The following is an 18,464-nucleotide window of genomic DNA, read 5'->3' on the forward strand; positions in this document are numbered from 1 at the left end:
TTTCTTCTGTATATTTACCCCAAATATCCCTCAGGCCAGCAATCAAAATTCAAGAAGACTCTGATGTGAGTTAAAGTTGTGCTTTTCTACAGTTCTCTGTTCCAGAGTTCTCTTTTTGACACATATCAAAATTAAAGTCCCTAGGAGCTGGAAGATGGAATTTCCTTCCTTGAAATCCCTCAGAAACTAATCTTTCACCCCACCCTTACAAGAATTTCTCGATGTTGGTTTACTGGCCAGTGGGAATTTAGGGGGAAGGAAATGAAAGCACCATGAAGGACAAACATGATGCTATAATGGCCACATGTAATTTCCCCTTCATGGTGTCAGATCCATGTTGTTTAATTGAAGTCAGAATATTTGTTTTAAAAATGTTTGTTGCCCACAGACTAAGTATAAAGAACTATTTTCATTCTAACGATAGCCTGAGTTACCGTTTTACTAGAAAAGAAAGAAAATATCGAGCCAGAAGATCCAAACTGGCTGTTGTTCTGTCAGACTTAGGACATTAATATTCACAAGCCCTCTTCCTATGTGTGCGCACATGCACGCACGCATTTCCAAGTAGGCTGAAATAAATAATGCAGACAGTGACATCTGGAGACTAAATATGAAATTACAGTCTTGAAGGAGACATTCACTTAATAAATCCCTAATCTCAGACCACAGATTGCAAGATGTATGCCATTCAGTCTTGGTTAACTGCAAATTACCTGCACAGCTTAATATCCAGGATAAATTTTAAGGGTATTTTTAGTGTTTCTATTGGAAGTTGATTTATCTCAGGAAAAGATAAAAAGGACCTTATCAGTCTGAAAGAGAAATCACACGATGTAAACATGGACCCGCATGGTTACACAGGTGCATTCATATTGAAAGTACCACTGAGTTAGACATGTACAAGGATTGCACAATTTGGCCTGTTTGAGCTCTCTCTCCTCTGCTTTCACTATGTCATACACTGGGTTATTCTGATTTGTACTGAAAAAAATGGTAGTTTGTAACTAAGGCATATTATCTATCAGAGCTTGACCAAGAGTTTCCTAATTGGAAAACTTGGGAAAAATTACTACATAAATATCACTACTTCGATCAAAGAAATTTAAATATTTTCCGAGGAGTACTGGGAAACGACTGTAACTGGACTACTCAGGACAGCTTCTTTGCCATCCTCAGGGATTCTGAGTTTGAGATGTTTACTTTGCCTGCCTAGTGAAAGTTGCCTGACCATTCTGGCTCTAGTGTAGGCAGCAAACTTGAATTTGAAGTAGGTTAATGGAGACATTGCAGTAGTGACCAGGTATTCTCAGGTACAGGTGTGTTTTCAAGTAAAGTGATACTGTCCATTTACCCATTCAGAAAGGGCATTTGATGAGATGTTCTAGTATTTTCTGGTTTTATAAGACCTAGCTAGTGAGGATGAATTTTCAAGAAAATTCTCCCAATAGCTACTAAATGGACTTATTTTAAAATCATAGGACAGTTTAAAAGCAGTTTTTCTTGATGTCCAGATAAAGACAATTCTTTTAACAGTTCTATCATATTTCCTGAAACTTGATGTTCCAGACAATTATTCTAATTGTTCATCATATTTCCCAAAACTTGATGACCCCCACCATGTGTGCCAATAATTCTGTACAGATTGTGGTTCTCAGAAGCCCCTTGATTACATTATGGCAATTTTATTTTTAATGTGTTTTCATTTAATGTATTTCATTTCATAATGGTATGTAATTATCTTAGATAATCTGGAAATTTTTGAAACATTTTAACATTAAAGCAAAGACTGCCCATCATCTCAGAGACAAGATATAATGATTCTCAACCTTTTGGCATTATGTCTTTGTATTTTTCTTTAAGTAGATTTTTAAATAAGTAAGACCATGAACTAGGTATGGGTTTATATTTGGGGTCACTTTTTGTTGAAAGAGAGTATTAGAACTGAAAGAAAAAAAATCTGACCTGAGATTGAGAGGTTCATTCAGTGGTTGAAAATATTTGCAGATTAACAGATAAAAGCAAGACTAAATATTATTGTTTATTACAACTTTTAATCTGAAGATACATACAATTTGTTGAAACAGAACTCCTTGTAGAATAAGAATTTATATACAGAAAAAGAAAACTTGGCACAGGAATATTTCATTACACTTCTAGATATTCTTTGCCAAGTTAAAACATCCTGCTCTCATTTTTCTAGTTCATTAGAGTTGATTCTCCTATAAACTGGATGGCTCGTAGTGGCTGTTCTTTAGGGCTCTTCAGCAGAGGAATGACTGCAGGGAAAGGGCTCATCACTCAGTGTGGTTCTCTGATGAAGGAGGCCTGGTGGAAAAGGAGATGAAAGCTGCAGTGTGGAAAGAGATATTGGATTATTTGTGAATTTCATTCCACTAGGGTATTTCTTGAGCTCATTTCCTAAGTCAATTAAAAGTCGAATGTACTGTGTACTCAGCCCAAAGAGCGCATTTCCGAAAGAGAACAGCTGGTTTAGGGCCAAACTTATGAGCTACTTAAAACTACATTTGAATCAAATTCTTAGAAATACAGTGTTAAAAAACTCCAAATGCTATGGTTAATTTCCTAACTTCACTGACCCTGTGTGTGTTTGTGTGTGTGTGTGCGTGCACGTGTATGTGTGTGTATGCTAGGATAACTTTTCTCATATAATATTGTATTCACATGTTGACAACATAGAGCAAAGTATCAGAAGACATAGCTAACTATCAGATTCCTAACCTGCAAGGATACCTAGATAGTACTGTATATGAGAACTAGTTCTAGTTTTCCTGCAGTAAGCAGAATTTCCATTTGTTTTAAATATATTTTTCTCTCTTTTTTTCCTCCCAGTGGCAAAAACAGAATGTTTGAAGTAATCGGTGAGACTTTGGAACATGATTTCCCAAGCTGGATGGCAAAGATTTTAAGACAGCTCTCTAACCCTGGGCTGGTCATTGCTGTCGTTTTGGTGATGGCGTATGTGTTTCTCCTTCTCTTAGAAGGAGCCTTTATAATTTGCTTCCTGGCTCCTTAGTTTCTGCCTTTCAGCTCTCTCCCTCTCCCATGGTTGTGCTCTAACCGAACCAAATTCAGCTCTGATTACATGGTGGTGGGAGCTAAAATTTATGAGCCATATTTTGATCCTATTGGATGTAATTCACAGCCATCTGCATCTGTCTTGCCTCCCCAGGATTATAAGATTTGTTCCCAAGTAACCAAAATAATTATCAGTAAACAGCTAAAGCAAGAGAAACATAAATGCCAAATCTAATCAGCACACTGAGATTCCCTCCACAACACATCCCCCACCTCTTGTTCCATAAAGCAGATGGTTGTGAATATAGAGAAATGATGGTTCTCTAAGGTAATAGTCCCTTGGGGGCCTTGTTGATTATATTTTAAGACTAAATGCTTGTAGGCATGTCCACTTTGTGGCCTGTGGGTTTGACAGGTCTGGCTCTTCTTGGGCTGTATTGAATGAAAAGGAATTATCTTAGCCCTAATATAAAATTCATAGCTGTAATTAATGTATGTTAGTAACAAAGCTTCGTAAGTTGGACACACCTGCAAGGGGTCTTAAGAATTGCCCTGTCTGTTTTTAGAAAGCTGCCAATAACTATTGTTCATTCTAAGAGAATCAGAGCTCTGGAGGGGCTTGGAAAGGTACCTTAGTCCATGCCCTTGAAATCAGAAGGGATTTCCAAAAAAGAACTTGATGGATTCTTTTGTTCTCATATGACTTCCATTGACTTCTGATTCTCGGCCACAACAGGTAAACTCACAATCTAAGTAAAAATACATGCTTGCTATGAAACAGCCTCGACAAGTGGTCTTCCTCTCAACCTCTCAGCCCCAGCAAATAGGAAGTCTGTCAGCCATGAGGGGAAGGTAATAAGCCACCTCCAGGGGCCAGTTATGAACATGATGTAAAGGGTTGGATTTGTTCCATAAAGGTAAAATGAGGAAATCTGAGGAAGGAAATGCCCACTCGTATGAAGTAAACAAGCTGGGATTCTGAACTAGATATTGTCCATATTGGCATGGGCCCTGGGATGGTCCAAAGCTACACAAGATGGTGAGGGCAGGGTCATATTCTTCATTTTCATAAATGAAGAAACAATTTAGAGTTATAATCTTCCCTAAGAGACAAAGGTTTTAACTGGGTGATAGCAGGACTTAAAGCAAACCTCTTTCCAGAAAATCCAATGCTCACTGCTTTACAACATGATTCCTTCTGTGAGGTAGAGCTAATAACCACAGGGATGATTACACACTGAAACAGATTACTATTATGTGTTACTGAACCTTGATCATGGGGTGGTATTGAGAAACTGATAGTAACTCTTTGGCACAGATGTATTAGAAAATAACCTGCTGGAGACAGCTTGTTTCACCAGATGGCCCTTGAAGAGATTTTCTTTCTCTGCATTTTTCCTGATACAGTGGCTTCAGAAAGCATGTTAATAACTATCATGTGGGTTTAGATAGTCAAGGCCCTTCACTTGCATAAATGAGATCATGTTTAAAGCACATACACACATACACACACACACACACACACACACAAGCACGCAATTTAAAGGTCTGATTTTAATACAATATCCTTAATCTATTGAGATACAGATTTGGTTTTTAAAAAAGGAGTAAGATCATTTGGATACCACTCCCTGAAGATGTAATACACAATCTCTAGAATGTGGGGAAGGAATGAATTGTGCCATTGTTCTAGACACTGATCACACATGGACTCATTTATTTGCACAATATTCTCAAGAAGTAGGTTTGGTTAATCATATTATCAACAGCATATGGAAAATCTGCCCCAAATCAGGTGGCTGATAAGTGAAATGAAAACGGATGTCTTCCTACCCCTGCTTCCTACTTCTTCCATTTATTTGTACCATTAAACAGAGTTTGGGATCTGTGGGAATGTCGGAAGGGCTGGGACCATTTGTGAAGGATGCCCTAAACCCAAGGCATGTTTTTCTTAAAAGCCCAGATATAGGCCAAGAGACAAAATTTAGGATTTCACATAAATGCTTATATAAACATTTGAAACTGTAAAAAACTATTCTGAGTTCATTAGCTACACAAAATAGTCTGGGAACTGAATTTAGCCTGGAGGCCATGGTTTGATAACATTTGATATGGACAGCTCAGAAGAAAGCTGGCAGCATGTAAGGGCCGAACAGATATCCAGAAAGATTGATTTTAGCTCTGAGGTTTTGATATAAAATTCAAATTTCAGTTTATTACTGATTTGAATTTTTTCAAATCCTGAGGTCTCATCTTCCACTTTATGAAGCCCATACACTCAGCTTGGCTTTTTATTATCTTTAATTGGAGAATGTTACATGCATTTGAATTTCCCCAACGGATCACATTAAATCTGTGTGAGTGGTTTTAGGGTAACTGAGCAGAATTCAGGTTAGTTCCCTGTAGGCAGGGTTGTTCCGTTGGAGACCAGGATGTGATTGGTAAGGAAGACTCACTGAAGGTGCCTTCCAACATGTGAAGAAAGTGATGGATAAACAGAATCCCAGAAGTGCAAATTACTCTGAGATCTTTGAATTCACCTCTCTCAAACCAGGAACTTTTCCAAGAAAATTCTTACAATACACATACACACCTGTACACACACATACACATTTATTGAATGCCTATTTCATGCCAAACATTATCCCCAACAGTCTCACGTGTGTAATTTCAGTCAAACTCTGATTAATCATAGAAGAGATAAACAGACCCAGCTACACCATATCAATAATTGTTCTGCTAGCACCAGATGGCTCATAGGGGATATTATCTGGCATGTTGGTGAGCAGAAGAAATGTGTTCACTATTAGGTTATTTGGAACAAAGAACAATATCAGTCACTTACTTTTTTTTGCTCAATTTTTTATTTTGTTCATTTTGCCTTAACAGAAGATGAACATGTTTATTTTTGTAGAATTGTTGGTTTGGATTTTGTTCTTCCTATAAACATAAATGCCACTTAAAATCCCAAATTATACCTTTATAAAACATTTTCTCCTGGAAGGAGGAGGAAATGCAAAAAACAGATTTTAGAAAAAGAAAAACAAATCTCCATGTTAGTTAACCAGGCCTTTGAAGATTGCATTCTTAGCTGTAAAGGCTGAAGGAGGCAAAAAGTAATTTTTTCTTTTTGTTCTTCATATTTCCCATACTTTAGTAGATTTTCCATTTTCTTGGGTGTCATTGCCATTAATTTAAAATATTGCTTTTAATTATAATTTAAATTGAATTTAATACATATCCAGGAAAAAGCTAATTGAGGCAGCGTGGGACAGTAACTAGAGCTCCATGCTGTGGATAAGGAGCCTCTGGCCCAGCTTTCCGGCTTTGTCCTGTTTCCATGTAATCCTGAGTGGACCTCTTTACCTTTCTTAGCTTCAGCTTTTGGCTAAGAAGTTTTGAGTAGGAAAATGTCTTAATGTCCACTCTCATGTTAACATTCATGATTTAGTTACTGTAAGTATAAGAAGAATCCTGAGGAACTAAAATTGCCATGAATTTTATTATTTTTTTTTATGTTTAGATTGACCATCTATTATCTTAATGCTACTGCCAAGGGCCAGAAGGCAGCAAATCTGGATCTAAAAAAGAAGATGAAAATGGTAGGATGCAGTTTACTTCAAGGAAACATTGTCTTGATCAACATCCCAGGAAATCTAATTTTCTTTTTTCTTTTGTATTGTACAGCAAGCTTTGGAGAACAAAATGCGAAACAAGAAGATGACAGCTGCACGAGCAGGTTAGAGCTCTGTTTCAGTTTTTATTTTCCTACTCACAGTGTGGTTTTCCTTTTTGTTTTTTTTTTCTCCAAATGGGGCATCTGATGGCAAGTGTGATGATTGCAAGTCACACCACAGCCCTCACCGTCCATCTCTTTGATTCTTCTCACGCATCCCCCAGGGGGGTTGTTTGTTTTCTAGTGGAAGAAGAAAAAGAAGGAAAAATTCAGGAATGTGAACTTAGCAGTAATGAGTTTTAAAAAGTGACTTTGAAAATTGACAGATCGACAGAAAATGATGAAAACAACCCTCTAGTTATATACAAGTAATGAGTACAACCAGGTCTCATTTTGACTTCTTTTATGCGTGGAAGCAAATGTAGAGATCCCAAAAGGATGCTCCTTTGACCTCACCACCATTCCTTGCCCGGTGCCATTTGGAATCCATTATCCTTACTTTCTAAAATCTTCTTAATTTTAAAAATGCAGTTAGCCCTTTACTTGCAGAGGATTCCTCACTACAGATTCAACCAACCAACTCTGTACTAAAAACATTTGTAAAAAACCAGTGTGATTCCATTAAACACATTCAGACTCATTTTTCCTGTCATTATTCCCTAAGCAATACAGTAGTAGAACTATTCACATAGGTTCTACATTAGATATTGTGAGTAATCCACTGATGACTTAACGCGCATGGGAGGAAGTATGTTGGTTATATGCAGATACTACATCATTTTGCATAAGAGATTACAGCATTCTCAGACTTGTGTAACCATGAGAAGGTGAGGAGAGCCAGGAACCAATCCCTTACAGATACTGAGAGGTGACTCTATTTGAATTAAGCAGATTCCTACTTGCTAAATTAATGATGTGCCTTGGGTCCCCCATGGAAAAGTGATACCTAAAATCTTTAGTGAAAGTCTTTTCTAACTTTTCCATCATTCCTAACTTTAACCATCTTTGTATTAGCAGATTTTTTCCTTCTATGTAAATAATTTTAAAAAATTCAACTAAAACTGGTTTAATTTAAAATAGAGAAAGGTATTGCTGTACACAAATGAACAGGGTAGTGGTCTGTATGGCTTCAGGTCACTATTATCCCTAAGTTTAGAATGTGCTTGTAGCTGAGTCCATTTCTTTGTGAGTCTCCCAAGACTAATCTGTGGGCCTGTATTGGCAGCAGGAATGGATGCAGCCACTTCCAAGGCCATGACCTTAGATCATAATTCCCAAAGGAAATCTGAATGTGATTTTAAGTAGCCCCTGGGAAAAGTAAGAGAACTTTTCTGGAAATTCCCCAGTGTCTTCTCCTTGGATCAACCCCATATGGGTCATGTAGCCATGTCTCAACCACGCACTGTTCTGGGAGAGAGCATGGTAGGTTGTGGAAGACAGTCAGGACGGGCTTGGAACAGGGCTATGTCAGATTCTCTGAAGTTCATGGAATGCACTGGGGAGGGTACATCTGCTTATGAAAAGAGAAAAGGGTGCTAGGTGACCCTAAACAATATATGTTCAAGACCTTGTTTTGTTGCCTTCTGTATGCTTAGCCTTTAAAATATATTTTCCTACCCAGAATGCAGAAGTGTAAAGTTAATTGCTAGGTGCTGAATTGGGTGATTACAGTGATTTACAGTTATCAGAATACTCTTTTCAAAAAATCATTTTATTTTTTGTCAATTCTACATGTGTACACAGTTTAGCATTATATAATTCTATGAAGTTTATTATGGAAAAATAGCGTCTTTTTTCTCTCTTCCTGCCTACTCATACTCAACGACCCAAAGACAAACTCTTTTAACTCTCTTGGTAGACTGCTTAAGTATTTATCTCTAAATTGCATTTTTGTTGCAATTTCTAACTTTTATTATCAATTAATTATTAACTACAATAGAGATAATAATTTGGCTCTTTTTCATACCCAATCTCTCTGTACATTGTGCCATACAATTATATCATTATTTTTGTTAGGACAATATATATATATATTTTTTGGTACCGGAGATCAAACTCGGGACTTCCTGCTTGCAAGGCAGGCGGCAGAACCACTGAGCTAAATCCCCAGCCCAGGACAATATGTTTTATTATCGACATTTTCATGGTTGAAGTAGGTAGTACATTTTGAATTTCACATACTTATTATATTTTTAAGAATCATAATTGTCTATTTAAAATTTTTATTATTTTTCTATTTATCAACAATTCAATCTCTAAGTCTCTGTGTGTATTGACTTACACTTTTAATATGTTCATACATATTGGTTATCTCATCCATTTCCTTTCATTGGAGAAATGCTTCCCAGACTCTTCTGAACTTTTCCAGTCTCAACTGGCTCCCCTTTTACCTTTGGTACAGCTGTGATTCCTGATTTCCTTTATTGCTGTTCAGCAGGATCTCTATCCCTCTATTCTGTCCTTAATATCTTAGCTTCCATTTTCTCCACCTTCTTTCTTGGTTTGTTCACATGTTTATGACAAGAAAGAGCAGAACTAGAAAATGCCCAACTAATAAAAATAATATTCTTTCAGAATAAATTGCTTCAGACATTTCCCATTGCATTCTAGATTTCAGAATTGCTGTCAGGAAGTCTGAAGCTATTTTGATTCTCAGTCTTGAGTGGTTTGTAGTTTTGATAGTCTGTTCTATCTATGTAGAAAGTCGTAGGATCTACTTTTTATCTCTAGTGTTCTGAATTTCATGATGTTTTATTTTCTGTGGATTTACTTTTTATTGCCTATGTGTTCATCAGTAGGCCTTTTTGTTTTTGGAAATTTATGGTTTTTAGTTGCATAGAATTCTCTGGAACCAATTTGTTATCAAATTAGTGCTGAAAATGATGAGTTGAAAATTCTGCCTTCTAAGATCTGAATTCTAGTTAAGGTTTATTGTTACTTTTATGGTTTTAAATCATAGTATAGTATAGAAAAGAAAGGAAAAGAAAAATACGAGAAAAGGAAAAAAATGGAAACCAAGTGTAAATAGGGAAGTGTGGAGGGGGTGAAGGGAGGGCAGGGGAATGGGGAAAAAATAAGAACCAAGATAAATCACGTAAAGGTACAAGATCCCAATGATGAATGTAACTGTATTGTATGCCTAAAATGTACCAATAAACTTAATGAAAAAAAATGATGAGTATAATGCTATACTGTGTTACTTACCGCTAAGCACCTTGAAAACCAAATTGTTGTTTGACTCTTCTTCATTTTTCTTTGCCTCTCTCTCTCTTCTTTTGAAAACAGCTGCAGCTGGTGGACAGTAACTTTCACAGATGTCCTGGAGGCCCTGAAGTACCCCTTCCCTCCCTGGTTTAAAGTAATACCCCGTGTGAAGTCTCAGAGAACAAGCATTGGGGAAGGGCTGTTCTCCTGTACTACTCCGGATGGATTATCAGGGTGGTACTTATCAATTAAGGCACTGTTAGTCCTCCCTGGGCAAGAAAGATCTCCATCTTCCTCCAAATTAAAGATTTCTTCTTGCACTCCCATTTTCTCTTCTGTCCTATTTCACTGACATTTTTCCTAACAAGTTGAGTTTAAAAGTGGTTGTGATCCAGTGATATAATTTGGATTTTTATAGCACCTAATTACCCTCATAATTTAAATTAAACATTTGTAAAATCTTTAATCTTTTCTGTTTCCAGAGGGCTTTAAAAATATTTCCGCCTTATTACATTGACAAGGACCTAAGATAGTGACTGGACATAATTGGTGAGTTAATTTTTTTTTTTTTTGGTACCGGGGATTGAACTCGGGTCCTTGTGCTTTCGAGGCAGGCGCTGCAACCACTGAGCTAAATCCCCGGCTAGTGAGTTAATTTTTTAAAAATTCACTTACATGGACTTTCATTGCATATGTTTGTTTTAGTTTATTTTTCTTGAATTGGGAGTAGGAATATATTACCCTTTCCTCTAAGTTCAGAAATATTTACATGAAATACTCATAATCATTCATTAACTCACTTTTTTTTCTATCTGTGTCCCTACTCATGGCCCCCCAAATATATATCCAAGATATTTTTATTTGACACTGTATTCAATATGAAAAAGAATAGACTTTTAAAACGAAAAATCTTATGAGAGTTGGGGCATGCTAAATGCTGGCTTAAAGGTTTTTGAGGGAGTATGTGGGTCTTAGACTCCTGGTGGATTCTCTGTGAGTTTAAAAATGAAAGAGAAAAAAAGAAAGAAAGAAAAAGACGCTGTGACTGCTGTCGCGTCACAGACTATCCTTTTGGCCTCCAATGATTATATTTCCTGAGTTTAGATTTTAGTAGTCTAATTTATCTTTGCATTTTTTTTGGTAAAGAATAGAAAGATATTCTTTTATTGGCATCCTTAGTTCATAGATGTGTTTAAGGATTGTTAAAATTTGAATTGACTTTGACTAGTAGCACCCAGTGCCCCCTCATCTTTCGGTGTGACTTCACTTGCATTTCATAACTCACAGTGGCCCTTTCCAGAGCAAGGCCGATTTGCCTGCCATTCCCAGAACTGACCTGATTTTTATCTTTAATTTCTCCTTTTCACTCTTACTGGCCGTAGAATGACCAAACTGTTCCCCTGCCAATTCTAGACTTACTTTTTCTGGTTACCTTGTCCAAATTAATGTCTCTTCCTAATCTCATCATTTGCTTCCCTGTATTTTTATGTCTTTAATTTAGAATGTATTATTTTTATTGATTTAAATGTAGTTTGTAAAACTTCTTTATTGTTTCTTATATGCATGGATCTTCTTTCCTATTCAGATTGTGAGCTCCCTATGAGCAGTAATCATATCTCCTAATTCTTTTATGTGCCTAGTATAGTGCCGTGCACAGGTAGGCAATGAATAAATGCTTGTTAATTAAATTGAATCAATTTAAGTTACAGCAGTTGCAGTATGAAGCAAAAACTTCTGTTACTGAATGAAAAAAATGTCACCATGATGTAAGAAATGGGTTATCTGTGGATATGCTCTTTATTATCTCATTAGGTTGTAATGCAGAAGATTAAATAAAGTTAATACTTATTTCTATCAACTTGGATCATTTTTGTACTGTGTGGTAATAAGATTAGGGGATTAATTTATTGTTTTGCCAAATTTACAGTGTGGATGACATCTCTTGCTCTTGATCTACTTCATATGGGTAATGAGAGATGACAAACTGTCTCTAAAGGGCCAGGGATTTAGCTCAGTGGTGCTGCAGCCTGCCTCGCAAGTGCAAGGTCCCGAGTTCGATCCCCGGTACCCCCCCCCAAAAAAAGTGCTCACCTTGGCAGCACATATACTAAAGGCATTCATCTCCCAAAGACATGTACATTTAGAATGAATGTTATAAATATTCAGACACGATAGATAAAATTTTGATTTGTCTGTAAATTGAAAAATAATTTGGATTTTTATAGCACCTAATTATCCTCATGATTCACATTAAACATTTGTAAAATATTTAATCTTTTCAGTCTCCAGAGGGCTTTAAAAATATTTCTACCTTATTACATTGACAAGATCTAAGATAGTGACTGCTACAACCAAAGAGTCTTACATGGGGGTAATCAGATTCCCAAGGCTTGTTTCTATGTTGTTCTTTACATATCTAATAATTAAAACCATACAGAAAATTCAGAAGGCAAACAAAAATCTAGATTGCACCTTTTATTATTTTTGAGAGGAATAAAAAAGCTCTGACAAGTATATTCAAACAATCTTTACCATTTACTTGGAAGATTTTTTAAAAACTGCACTTAAATATATTCTTTGAACTATTTCCTTTGGCTGCTGAGAAGAACACGTAGTTTAAGCCAGATTTATAGCAACAAAACTTTAACCTAAACTACTTTATATTTTTTTATTTGGTATATCCCTTCAAGTTCAAGGATCAGAAATACATACCCAAGAGTTAGTAAGTAGGGATTCAAAACTAAGCGACATAGAAAAGGGACTGGCAAATATCTTAGCTTTCAATGCACATGTGCATTTGAATTTTTAGTAGAGGCATTGAGGCCTAACCATAGTTTAAAAATACAAAAGCAAAAGCTATAGTCTTTGTTTGAGTTCCATCTACTTTTGGCAGAAAAGAAATGTTATGTGACAGTATCAGGAGTCCTTAAGTTCATACATGAGATTCTTTTTCTGACAGTTTTGTTGAAATGCATTAGCTTGGCCACTGGATCTTGAATGGTCCAGGTGTCTTTTCCAGAACTGGTCTTGATGACTCAGTAGGTATGAGTAATGGAAAAGTGTGTCCATGAAGCCCTTGGTGGTATCACCAAGCAGTACACGTACAAATCTTCATAGCTTTCAAAAAATTCATAACAGTCATGTAAGTTCATTATAGCAAATTTGAGAAATTTTAATAGATTAAAAGCATAAGAGAAACCTCATAATTACATCACTCAAAATAACATCTATTTTTACATTTTGGTGTGTTTTTCAGATTTGTAATCATGCAAACATAGATTCAATAAAATAGTTTGGAATGCAAGCATCTAGTTGTATGCTACTTTTTCATTTAATATTTTCCAATGCCATAGATATTACTTCAAGACATTTTCAATGACTATTTAAATTTATGTTTAAATAAAATGTTACTTTAATATTACTATCACAATTTGTTTAACCATTCTACTGCTGTACATTTAAATATTAAATTTCAATCTGGATCCTCTTAGAATACATTTTTGTGTGAAACCATTAATTATGACTATAGACTTTTAAATCAATATATTTGCATTTCTAAAGGCAGTCTTGGTCAACTTTATGATACAATATATTATTTTCTTTTACTTGCATTGTATTTCCTATTTCATAGCAATGATCCTTAGAAGTCACCAAATTTTTCTCTTGATTCTGTTTCACTTGTAGCTACATATAAATCTCCTTTGAGGTACTATCTTATTTGTTTTAAAGAGCTTTATATTTAAGAAAAACAATATCTTTTTTTTTGGCAGGCAAATTTCACATATTGCTTCAAATTAAATATTTTTTGAGATTTGATAACCAATCCAAAATGCCATGTGGAAAATTGACTTTTTTCTTATTTTATTTTATTTTATTTATGAAAGTTTTGGTTATAGTATATTTATTCTTTTCTCCAAATGAAATATTTATGTCAATTCTCCAAATAAAAGAAAGCAGAGTCCTGATTTTTCTTATGAGATTTTTTTCTTGTGTTGGTGCTGTTCATGAAGGCTATGTTTCTCAGGTTACTGTTATGAGTCAAAAGAAAACCTCAGATATATAATCCTGGCTTCTTATTCATCAGGGTAGGATACAAGTCAAATTCATTCTGGGTCACTTACTTTGTATTATATTGAAAGAAATGGAATGTCTTAAATTCAAATGAAGCCATAAAATAATTCATAATGTAGTAAATCAATGATTGGTCATGTGAAGTAGATCATGAGATATCCCAGTATATCCAGCTTTGATTCATAGGATGATGTAGGCTCTAAAAGTTCTGACTAATTAGAAATTTTTCCAAAAATTTTAAGGGAAATATATCATCCTAAAAGCAGATTAGAATATCCATACTCTCTATAAAACCCTAAAATTGTAATCCTCCATGAATCATCTGAGAATAAGTGATCAGGTTCATCAATTGCTTGCTAATTATTAACACTGTTACTGATTTTTTAAAATAAATTTTATTTTATTTTATCCCATTCCTCCCTCTTAAGCCTTCTCCCTCCCTATGTACAAAAGCTTTGTTTCCATTTTTTCCTTCTATTTTCAATTTTTTCTTGTCCCTTCTTTCCTTTCTCTCTTCCTCTTCCCTTATTCCCCTTCCCATTGAATACTTTCTTCCCATTTCCTAACATCCATTATACATCTCAGTCCTTATTTCCACATTCGGTTTCTCATGCCAGAGAAACAATGTGGTATTTAAACACGTGTGTCTAATTTATTTCACTTAAGAGTATGGTCTCAAGATCCATCCATCTAGCTATAGATGTCTGAAGCCGATCCTCCTTTATGGCAGAGTAGTACTCCATTGTCTAAAAAACCACATCTTTATCCACTGGTCAACTGATGGGCATTTGGGCTGTTTCCAAGATTTAACTATTACAAACTGTGCTGCTACAAACATGGATGTGCATATATCATGGTGTCTTTAATTCTTTCTGGAAAATACCAAGAAGAGGTATAGCTAGATCAAATAGAATCTCTAGTTTTAGTTTTTTGAGAAATCTCCACACTGATTTCCACAGTGGTATACACTTCCACCAATAATGGAGAAAAGTTTCTTTTGCTCCCCACAACCCCTCCAGCATTTGTAATTGGTTGATTTTTTTTCCCCATTCCTAGCCCTCCCTTCACCTCCTCCACCCTTCCCTATTTACAAAGACTTTATTTCCATTTCTCATCATTTTTCCTTTCCCTTCTTTCCTTTCCCCTGCCCCTCCCACTACCCCTACCCCTTTGGAGCTTTTCTTCCTATTTTACATTGTCAATTATTAATTCTAATCATTGGTACATTTTAGGTATAAAATATAATGACATTCATTGATCACAATTTGCACCTTTACATAATCTCTCTTGGTTCTTATTTTTCACCCTTGCCCAGTCCTCCCTTCAACCCCTCCATTCCTCCCTATTTACAAAGATTTTGTTCCTATTTTTCCATTTTCTCATATTCATTCCATACTCTTCTTTCCTTTCCCTTACCCCTCCCACTTCCTTCCCCTTTGCCCCTTTTCTTCCTATTTCACATTACCTATTATACATTTCAGTCCTTATTTACACTTTTGGTTTCTCACACCAGAGAAACTATTCAATATTTACACATGTGTGTCCTATTTATTTCTCTTAAGAGTATCACTTCAATGTGCATCCATTTAGCTATAAATGTCTCTAATTTCTCATTTTTTATAGCTGAGTAGTACTCTATTTTATCAAAAAAATCCACATTTCCTTTATCCAGTCTCCAGTTGATGGGCATTTGGGCTGTTTCCAAGTTTTAGCCATAACAAACTGTGCTGCTATGAACATGGGTGCACATATATCACTGTGGTATGATTCTTTTAATTCTTTGGGGAAGATCCCCAGCAGTGGAATAGCGGGGTCAAATGGAACTTCCAGTCCTAGTTCTTTGAGGTATCTCCATACTGATTTCCACAGTGGTTGCACCAGTCTACACTCCCACCAGCAGTGGAGCAGGGTTCCTCTTTCCTCACAGTCCCGCCAGCATTTGTTATTGATTGATTTCATGATAGCAGCTATTCTTTCTGGGGTGAGGTGGAATCTCAGTGTTGTTTTCATTTGCATCTCTCCAATGAACAGTGATGTTGAACATTTTTTCATGTATTTATTTGCTATTTCTACTACCTTGTCTGAGAAATGTCAGTTCCTTTCAGATGCTCATTTTAGAATTGAATCTTTAAATTTGGGAGGTCTGATCATTTTAAGTTCTTTATAGATTCAAGATAGTAGACCTTTGTCTGAGGAAGAGCAGGTGAAGATTTTTTTCCCACATTGTGTGTTGTCTCTTCACACTGCTGGTGGTTTCTCTTGCTGTGCAGAAGCCTTTTAATAAGAAGAGATCCCACTTGTTGATTGTTTGTGCTAGTTCACGGGCAACTGAGGTTTTCTTCATAAAATCTTTTCCTACACCGAGGTCTTCAAGAGTTCTACCTAACCTCTGTTCTAACTGGTTCAGCATTTCTATTTTAATATTTAGATCTTTGATGCATTTCAATTTTAGTTAAGTGTATGGTGAGAGATATGGGTCTAGTTTTAATCTTTGGCAAGTTGAAACCCAGTTTTTCCAGCACTATTTATTAAAGAGGCTATCTTTCCTCCAGTGAGGGTGTTTGGCTCCTTTATCAAAGATAAGATGGATGAGTGTGTCTGGGATTGTTTCTCTATCTTCTAATCTGTTCCACTGGTCCTCAGGTCTGTTTCTTTGCCAGTACCATGCTGTTTTTATCACAGTAGCTTTGTAGTATAGTTGCAGGTTGGGGATTGTGATACCCCCTGCCATGTCTCTGTTACCTAGAATTGCTTTTGCTATTCTGGGTCTCTTCTTGTTCCAAATGAATTTTTGGATTGTTTTCTCAAGGTCTATGAAGTATGGTGCTGGGATCTCAATTGGAATTGCATTGAATCTATATAGCAGTTTTGGAAGTATAGCCATTTTCACTATATTAATCCTTCCTACCTAGGAGCAGGGGATGTCTGTCCATTTTCTGATATCATCTTCAATCTCTCTTTTCAGAGTGTTATAGTTTTCAGAGAAGAGGTCTTTGATTTCTTTCGTTAGGTTGATTCCTAGGTATTTCAGTTGTTTGGATGCTATTGTGAAAGGAATTCTTTGCCCTATTTCTCTCTCAGTGAGTCTGTCATTCGTGTAGAGGAAAGCTATTGATTTTTGTGTGCTGACCTTGTAACCAGCTACTTGACTGAATTTTGTTATTAAGTCTAGAAGACTTTAGGTGGCATTCTTGGGGTCTTCTATATAGAGTATCATGTCATCTGCACATAATGACAATTTGACTTCTTCATTTCCTATCTTTATTCCTTCTATTTCTTTCTTGTCTAATTGCCATGGCTAATGTTTCCAGAACTATATTGAACAAGAGTGGTGATAGTGGACATCCTTGTCTTGTTCCTGATTTTAGTGTGAAGGATTTTGGTTTTTGACCATTTAGTATGATACTGGCTGTTGGTTTTTCATAGATGGCTTTTATCAGCTTGAGGTAGAGACCATCTTTTCCAATTTTTTTGTAGGGTTTTTATCATAAATGCTTGTTGGACTTTGTCAAATGCTTTTTCTGCATCTATGAAGATAATCATATGGTTTTTGTCCTTGGCTCTATTGATATAGTGTATTACATTGATTGATTTTCGTATATTGAACCATCCCTGCATCCCAGGGATGAATCCCACTTGATCAGGGTGTATGATCCTCTTGATGATCTTCTGCATTGTATTTGCCAGTATCTTATTAAGGATTTTTACATGTATGTTAATTAGTGAGATTGGCCTATAGTTCTTCTTTTCGGTTTGGTCTTTCTCTGCTTTGGGGATCAAGGTGATGCTTGCTTCCAGGAATGAATTTGGGAGTATTGCTTCCCTTTCAATTTCATTAAAGAGATTACACAGTAGTGGCAGTAGTTCCTCTCTAAATGTCTTGTAGAATTCAGCAGTAAAGTCTTCGGGAGCTGGGCTTTTCTTAGTTGGTAAGTTTTTAATTATGTTTTCAATTTCATTGGTTGATATTGGGTTGTTTAAAATTTTTAGGTCTTCTTCGTTCAACTTTGTTAATTCATACTTCTCTAGGAATCTGTCCATTTCTTCTGTGTTTTCCATCTTATTGCTGTATAGGTTCTGGAAGTAGGTATTGACGATCCTCTGGATTTCTGCTGGGTCTGTTGTAGTTTCACCCTTTTCATTTCTAATTGCACGGATTTGGGTGTTTTCTTTCCTTTTTCTGATAAGGTTGGCTAAGAGTTTGTCAATTTTGTTGATTCCTTCGAAGAACCAACTCTTGGCTTCATTGATTTTTTGTATCTTTCTTTTAGTCTGTATTGCATTGATTTTTGCCCTGATCTTAATTTCTTCCCTTATATGAACTTTGGGTTTGTCCTGCTCTACTTTTTCTAGAAGCTTGAGGTTCAGCATCAGCTTGTTTAATTGGGCTCCTTCTGTTTTCCTAATATGCTTATTCACTGCTATGAATTTCCCTCATAAGACTGCTTTCATTGTGTCCCATAGATTCTGATATGTT

General features: G+C 36.0%; 1 protein-coding gene across 3 annotated transcripts in view; it reads left to right on the plus strand.

Annotated features, from left to right (window-relative positions):
• Tmc1 (transmembrane channel like 1) overlaps positions 1-11,737 on the plus strand; it is a 455,769-nt gene extending 444,032 nt beyond the window's left edge. For all 3 annotated transcript variants that reach the window (XM_087184103.1, XM_087184105.1, XM_087184104.1), the window contains 4 exons: positions 2,851-2,976; positions 6,560-6,638; positions 6,724-6,775; positions 9,998-11,737. In XM_087184103.1, coding sequence (XP_087040229.1) covers positions 2,851-2,976; positions 6,560-6,638; positions 6,724-6,775; positions 9,998-10,017 — 277 coding nt within the window. In that variant the 3' untranslated portion in view covers positions 10,018-11,737. The remainder of the gene's footprint in view (positions 1-2,850; positions 2,977-6,559; positions 6,639-6,723; positions 6,776-9,997) is intronic.
• The last annotated feature ends 6,727 nt before the right edge of the window (positions 11,738-18,464 follow it).

The sequence above is a fragment of the Heterocephalus glaber genome, unplaced genomic scaffold, assembly GCF_053883595.1.
Source record: "Heterocephalus glaber isolate CG9 unplaced genomic scaffold, H.glaber_assembly_v1.0 deba00001481, whole genome shotgun sequence".
NCBI classification, from domain to species: Eukaryota; Metazoa; Chordata; class Mammalia; order Rodentia; family Bathyergidae; genus Heterocephalus; species Heterocephalus glaber.